This window comes from Pteropus alecto, unplaced genomic scaffold (genome assembly GCF_000325575.1).
Source record: "Pteropus alecto unplaced genomic scaffold, ASM32557v1 scaffold131, whole genome shotgun sequence".
In the NCBI taxonomy this organism is placed as follows: domain Eukaryota; kingdom Metazoa; phylum Chordata; class Mammalia; order Chiroptera; family Pteropodidae; genus Pteropus; species Pteropus alecto.
Genome location: NW_006434709.1, coordinates 3,037,882 through 3,045,569, shown reverse-complemented (window position 1 = coordinate 3,045,569; position 7,688 = coordinate 3,037,882). Strand labels below are relative to the sequence as shown.

The window sequence follows — 7,688 nt, the reverse complement described above, 5'->3', positions numbered from 1 at the left end:
GGCTTAGCTTTCAAGTCATTTGTGTGTCTATTTATTAATTCACTTATTTAGACAGATCCAACCGGACTTTCATTTTCTTTTTCTTATACTTAAATATTCTTCATGAACAAAACATTTCATAAAAGATATTGTTAAAAGAAAATCAAATTAAAAATCAGGGAGAAATCTAGAAATCAGAGCACTTCTTCCATTCACCCAGAAAGAAATCCTTTCAGGTATCCCCCTCCAGCTCACAGCAGGGGCGGTGAAGGCCAGTGAAGACGAGAAACACAGGAATGGGTGCAGGGCATGAGGCGCTGGGACAAAGAAGAAAGAGAGAAGTAAAAAGGTGGAAAAAGCAAAAGCAGAAGTGCAGAGACAAGGGAGAAATATTAAGAATTGAAGAAAAATACTAAGTGAAGAATCCGACAGGCAGATCCCTTCTGATGTTCCTCCTCTTGATCTTTGATAATTTTATTTTGTCCCAAAGATTTCATTCTCCAATTAGAACTGCTTATAATTTTACAAACACATCCTAGGATAGCATCTAGATCCTTTCCCCCTCCTCCCCTATCCCCCGCCTGCCCCTCCTTTACCCTCTGCAGCAATAAAGGCCAACACACACGGCCTTGCCTTCCTGTTATTTCCAGAACAGATGTCACCCTGAAGTTCTCACTGTTTTCCTTTCTTGAGCAGGCCCTGCCCTCTAGAGCACACTGTTGCCCCATTGGTTCATTCTCTGCCTCTTGAAGCCATTTAATTTCCATATCAAATGACCCCTCTTCTCAAACGTGCAGCAACCTTTACCAGGCCTTGCTGCCTTGAGCAATGGCAAAAACTAAATTGACAAAAGTTACACCTACATTCCCAACAGTGTTTAGGAAATGTCATACTTCCCAAGATGGTTAAATTCCTGGTGCAAATTATCTTGACATAAATCCTACTCAGAGAAGAGGCGACTGAAGACATATCAATGGCTTTTAATATACACACATTTGATTGAGTCATGCATGTGTATGAGTGTAATCTACCTCTATAGAGCCAAAAGAGTTGTATAAGTTTATCTATGTACACATATACATACACAAATATCTACCTTTCTACACTTTATTTCTGCTTAGGGATTGTTGTTTTCGAATTGATGTAGATAATAAATAGTATGGTTTTGCCACTTGCTGTTAGAGATGGCATTGCCAGGAAAGGACAAGTCCAAAGAAAAACAGATTGGAAGGGATGACACTGTATAGCAAAATAAGCACTTCCTACAACAAAATGACCTGTCCATTTCCCTAAGGCAGCAACCGCTATGATCTGTACACCCTTATTAAATAATCTTATTAAATAAGAACACAAAATATACACATTTACAGTTATTAAATAAGCTACATGACTCCTCTTCTATCTACAGCCACACTCAGAGACGGCCATGCCTTCATATTTAAACTTGTAGGTGACGACACCTTTGTCTAAATAGAGGATGGAGATGGGCTCTAACTTCGTGGGGACACAGCAAGCTTTGGAAGCCTTCTGGGAATTCTTAAGGTGGACTAAGGCTTGGATAATTGCGTGTTTTGTGGGTGTGAGATGCTCCGCCAGGGGGTAGTTGCAAACTCCACGGCATTCATAGGCTTCATATCCAGGCGGGGCAATGATCCAAGAGTCCCAGCCAATCTCTTTGAAGTCGATGTAGAGAGGGGTCCTCTTGCAGTAGTTTCCTTTGGCATTCCTTCTGATGCGAGCAGTGGAGTCATAGATGATGTTTGACCTCATCTGTAGCAAAGCCTCTTCCCCAGGCCCACTGGAATAACCATCCAGGCCCAGGTTGTCCAGTTCCAGAAGCTGCTCATGGGTGATCATTTCACTCAGTTCCTCTTTTCGTTCCTTCTCACTGCTTTGGTCATCAGAAAACACGACAAGCAAAGGGACATGCTTATTCCTGTCACTGGTATCTATTTCCAGTTGTCCCCTGCCAGTGTCCTCGGTTTCGCCATGTCTGCTCTCAATGTGGACTTCCAGCTGGTGGGTGGATGAGCCTGACTTTTGCCAACGTCTGATGGCATTGGTCACATCAAAAGTCTCCCACTCGCTGTTGGTTCCGTAGATGTCCCCTGACATCAAGACCAACATGTTTCTTTCACTCTCATTGTCCCCATTGCCCTCTAATAGTTCAAAAATGGTAATTTTTCGGTCCACTCCATCATATATCATGCGGTCTCTTTGCACCAGCGTGTACAACCTGAGTTCAGCCAGGATGACCTCTTCATGGTGAGGGATGGACACATTGAAGAGGAGAGGGTATTTTCGGAGCCCATTAAAACTGGCTGGTTGGGAAAACAGATCTAAAAAAATAAATAAATAAACAAACCCCAAATCAGATTTGCAGTATGTCACAAGGAAAAACAGGTGTTTATTTATGTCTTAAGAAGGCCCGTTCATGAAGAAAGCTTGATACAGAGAGAATGAGGGATAGTAATGAAAACAAACACAGTGTTAGCATTCTTTGACACAGAAAATATTGAAAGGTCAGTGGTAGGATGCTAAATCGAGTTAAACTGCCAAGACTAAAATGGAAAATGGCAGCCTAACGAATGGAAGAAAACTCACCCAGCCTTGCTTGTGTAGCTTATCAGCCACAGAGTTATAGAACTGGGAGGCACCTTGGAGATTGTGTGAGCAAGCCCCCAATTTTTCTAACTAGTGAAGAGCTACAAAAGGAAATGCGTGGTGGTGGTTCTCTTCTTGAAGCTTTCAGGGATGAGAGCTTCAGGGCTTGTCGAATTTGCATAACTGGCTGGGCACTGGTCTTCCTGAAGACATTCCTCTAGACCAGGGGATGGTAAATTATAGCCCACAGGCCACCCATTTTTGGAAATAAAGCATTATTGGAACATAGCCTGACTCATTCATTTCTGTATTGTCTATGATGACTGTGCACCATGATGACAGAGTTAAATAGTTGTAACAGGAAATACATGGCCTATAGAACCTAGACTATGTACTATCTCTCTGGCCATTTTCAGAAAAAGTTTGCTGACTCTTGCTCCAGACACCAAAGCTTGACAAGGTCAAGAAAATAGCTATAAACTAAGGGGGTCACTGCAGTTGATTTTGGGCGTGTGGTCTTTGACAAGGAGGAATGAGGGAAATGAAATTTGGGGAGAGACGGACCATCTTAGTTTTACACCGTTAGCACCTGACATGGAGTTTGGCACATACTAATTGCTTGAGAATATTTATGAAACAAAAATTTAAAGACCTTTCAGTCTTAGAAGAACACCTCCAAATATTATCATGTTGAATTACTATCTGAGACTTTTATAGGACCCCAAACCTCCTGCACTCTTGCCCCAGGTAACACATGCCTACAAGGAATTCCTGAGGGAATCTGTCATCAGTCGAATGACACCAGAGATGCTAAGGACCAGCAATTGAGGGTCCTCATGTCATCTTTCACAGCATTTTCTCAACTGTTTACCCAATTCATTATTTCATTGGGGTCCCAGATTATACTCTAACGTATTTCTTTAACTTGATCTGATTATTTTTATACTTACTAACTCTTTTAGATTTGTTCTAAGCAACAACATATATAAAATGAGAGGATTGAAGTGATATTATGTGAATTTTTATCTAATTCATATTAATAAAAATGTATGATAATTTCACATGATTCACAGCTTCCTCTAAGTACAGCCTAAAATCATCTCATACATTGCCAGTAGGAAGTATTGGTCAACAGAGTAGGTTTAAACTTTCTGGTGTGGCTCTTCAGACCGACTCTAACGAGGTCTTCACCTCTCAATCCAGCCGTTACTCCCATTCACCATCTACAATGCAGGGAATGTTTCAATTGCTCAATGGTATTTATTGAAAGATTAAATAAATTGTAAGCCTTCCTGTTTAAAGTAGACTGATATCTTCACCACTTACCAAGACACACCTTTGCTTTACTGTTTATTGCTTCTTTGGTTAGGTTCTTCTGATCCTTGGAAAGCCTTATTCCCTCATCTCCACCTATCTAGCTGTGATCCCTCCCTGGAGGACCTTCCCTTCCTCACCTCCTTGAAAATTCACTCCCCTCTGAGTCACTCGAGTGCTTACACCCTATCTCTCCTTTGACCTTTGCCACTTACATCTTTGTGTTTCAGTTGTCTTTTTATGACTAGATCTTCCCAACTAGACTGTCATCATGCTGGCAGGTGCTGCAGCTTAAACTCCCTTCTATTCCTTCAATCTACCACGATGTCTTAAACAGAGACAGCACTTTAAACATATTGATTAGCTGATGATTCTGGGCATCCGACCAAAGTGATTCATCGGTATGACATATGTTCTTATTACATCAAATAACTTGGTAGTTGTCTTCCTTCATAAGAGTTGGGGAGAGCTGACTCCCCTTGGACAAGGAACATGTGAAGACCAAAATTAAGGGGGTAGACTGGTAGCTCTTTACATGAGAAAAGTATAGAACAAAAGTTCACTGTAGTGAGAAGAAGCAATTAAAAGGAGCACAAGGAAACTTTTAGTGGGGATTAGTATGTTCACTACTTTGATTCTAGTGATGATTTCAATGGCTGTTTACATATGTCAAAACCTACCAAATTATACACTATAAATGTATGCAATTTATTGCATGTTAATTGTACTTCAATAAAGCTGTTAAAAATAAGTTCACTTTGCATGCGTGCAAATATAGTTCCTAATAGGCGAAGGAGTTACATTGCTAAGCAAATTTCATATGCCAGGTGCTCTGCAAACATTGTTTTATTTAGCTCTTACAATGTCCCTACAATGCAGGAATTGCTACTCTGTTCATTTTACACCAGAAGAAATTGAACCTCAATGCAGAGAACTGAGGTCCCCCAGATGACAAGGTTAGGTCAGAGCAGTGGTAGGAATAGAAGTCATACTTTTTCCACCTTGGAGGTGGTGAGTGTTTCCTCCAGATTAGTTAGATTTGGAGGGTTTGGGGGGTTTGTTTTGTTGTGTTTTGTTTTGTTGGTCTCAGTCTCCTAGGAAGCTACACTGAGCAGACCCAAAGAGTCCCAAGAGAGAGAACAGCCGCCAACAGGGTGAGCTCTGTGCAGGATTTACGTCCTAGGGGCTGAACACTTCCAACCGCAGACTGACAGAGGCACGTAGAGGGGTGGGGTGGGGGGTCAGGCCACAGAGAGATGCCCCTGCCCTTCTTGATCTCTAGTACAGAGAAGCTCTGCAAACTCCACTTCCTGACCTGAATCATCCAAATCCTCCACGGGAGAAGTGAGAACTGAAAAACTCCTATTTTCCCCGGGGACGCGAGCGTTTTTCCCCTCACACCCTGAGCCAGGCATGAGGCTCAGCACTTGGAAACAAGAGGGAAAGGAGGAGGCTGTTCATTTTCAATTCAGACTCACTTCCAAAAGGATCTGTAATTTCAGCTTGCCATGTCCACTATCGTACTAAATGTTACCAAATAACATATCTAATATGTTAGTAAGTATTAGAAATTTTGATCCTCAACAAAATTTTTAAGGCCAATGGTATCTCCAAGACTGAGCAATATCTCTTTAACATTTTCTCTAATTCCCAGAATTTAGGCAATTCACTAGTAATAACTATTGTTTGTTCAACACCTCCTAGCAAATGGCATGTTTCTTACTCATAACCTCTTTTAAGTCACTCACTTATGTTATGTAGGTATATTATCCCCCATTTACAGATGAGGAAATTGAGGTTCAAAGAAATTAATTATCCACAACTACTAAGTCAACCTGCTATCAAAATTCCAAATCCTGAGCTATTTCTTTGACACAACATTTCTCCTTTTAAGGATATCTGGCCAATATCAACCTAAATCCCCTTTTTTTGTACCTGGTTAATGATATAAAAACATAATTAATAAATATTAAAGAATTAGTTTTTCTGGACTCATAGCTTTTACCATAGATATTCAATAGTTTTGGGGGATTTTGTTGGTAGTGTTTTATTATCTATCTATCTATCTATCTATCTATCTATCTATCTATCTATCTATCTATCATCTATCTATCTATCATCTATCTATCTATCATCTATTTACTTATTTTTGCCTCCTGACACCATGGTAACTGAAGGATTAACTTTCTGGATAATTAGATTTTGTTATTGAATAAAGATCTGGGAAGAGAAAATACACTTTTCCCACTGATAGTTAAAGCTTGTATATCACTCTTTTTAAAGACAAAAAAATTAAGTTGGATCACTAACTAGGCCATGCATCCTTCTTGGAAACTATAAACAGTGCTTTGGGGATATACATGTCACATCAAATGTAACAAAACTTTAGGAAGAATGTCTAAAATATAAGTTTCCATCCTCTTAGTACATTTCTTAAATAAGGTCACAAAATAGAAACTCTTCCAAAGTACAAAATACAAATCACAACATTCTGGTTTTTGTCTGTTTTTGTCATTTTTATTTTAAGTAGAAGTTGGAAAATTTTGTAATTGATTAAAAGCCAAGTGAAAACTGAGGCCTAACTGAAAAATAACAAAGGTATAGAAGTAGATCGACGTTAATTTTTTATATGACTTGCTGTCCAAATTTTAAACGTTTTAAAGGCCCAATTATAATATCAAAATGGTAGACAGTTTATGGCTTTGGATTAAAAGATATTCTTTAATACCTTTTAATACCATTTGGAAAATAAGCTTAAATGTGGTATAGACCATAATGTGTGTTGTTTTGTGTATCTGTGTACGCACACCCTTATATAGATGTGTTTATCCTTATTATCTATATTATTCCCTTGCATTGTAAATTTACTTGTCACTTCTTGAAAAAAATCCAAGCCAAATTCCATCAATAAAATGTAAACTTACCTTCATTCTTGAAACTCCTAATGATGTTGGCAGACGGCATGGAGGTCCGGTCTGTTGCGAATTTGTTGTAGAGTTCCAACATGTACTCTGGTGGGTCAACCTTGACTGAATCCTGCATGGGGATGTCAGACAGGTTCAACGTCTTGAGAAACTCATTCTTCATGCTCTGCAGCAGCGTGTCAAAGTCAACACCATCTTGCTCTGAGAAGACATCATCAAAGAGGGGCATATCTTCTTCCAGAGGCGACTGGTCTAGGCTCATGATGGGGTTGCCAGTAACAGAGTGAGCCACCAGGCAGAGGAGAGCACACAGCTGCAGGGCCAGAGAACCCATGACTCTGCTCAAGCCCCCAGGCCAACCCAGGAAGGTTTAGCTTTCCTGGGCTGTAGTGGCAGTTTTATCTTGTGGAGCGTAAATGTCTCGTGTCACTGGAGACAAGTTTGGAAACCCTTCCCCTCTCTCTCCCTTCCCCCACCATTCTTCCTCTTCCCCCAAAAGTCAGGTTGCAGTAATTGGATAACAAAATCCCCTATAGGGGCCTAGCCTTTCTTATCTCTCTAGTGTAAACTTGTGCACCAGATTTTGTTTCTATCTTGCAATCCTTTTTTCTTTTAATGAGCATTTTGTAAACATTTCCACATTCTGACACTGGCTGAGAGATAGCACAATTTTCTCTTTGCAAAGGCTCTGCTTCTCTTCCTTTCAATTCACTTCTTTGGCAGGATTTTTTATTTATGTGGTTCACTTTCACACATGCATAGAACAGATATTAAGAATCAACACAATACACATCAATGGCGATAATGTATTAATTCGAGTAATGGGGCTTACATCCTTACGTAAACACTTCTGAAAAAAAGACCAGA

General features: G+C 40.0%; 1 protein-coding gene across 1 annotated transcript; it reads right to left on the bottom strand.

The window, feature by feature from the left end:
• Positions 1-1,227: 1,227 nt before the first annotated feature.
• On the bottom strand, positions 1,228-7,313 carry BMP10 (bone morphogenetic protein 10). The gene is made up of 2 exons (XM_006909527.1): positions 6,822-7,313; positions 1,228-2,318 (listed from the first exon to the last, which is right to left on the bottom strand). Exons 1-2 carry the CDS (start codon positions 7,153-7,155, stop codon positions 1,378-1,380), a joined length of 1,275 nt encoding a protein of 424 aa, XP_006909589.1. The 5' UTR covers positions 7,156-7,313; the 3' UTR covers positions 1,228-1,377.
• Positions 7,314-7,688: the final 375 nt, after the last annotated feature.

Bases quoted from the DNA above. Each gene is read 5' to 3' on its own strand.
- BMP10 (XM_006909527.1), bottom strand. From the start codon at position 7,155: ATGGGTTCTCTGGCCCTGCAGCTGTGTGCTCTCCTCTGCCTGGTGGCT. The intron at 2,319-6,821 runs GTAAGTTTACAT...TTATTTTTTTAG, and splicing joins TAGGAGTTTCAAGAATGAAG to ATCTGTTTTCCCAACCAGCC.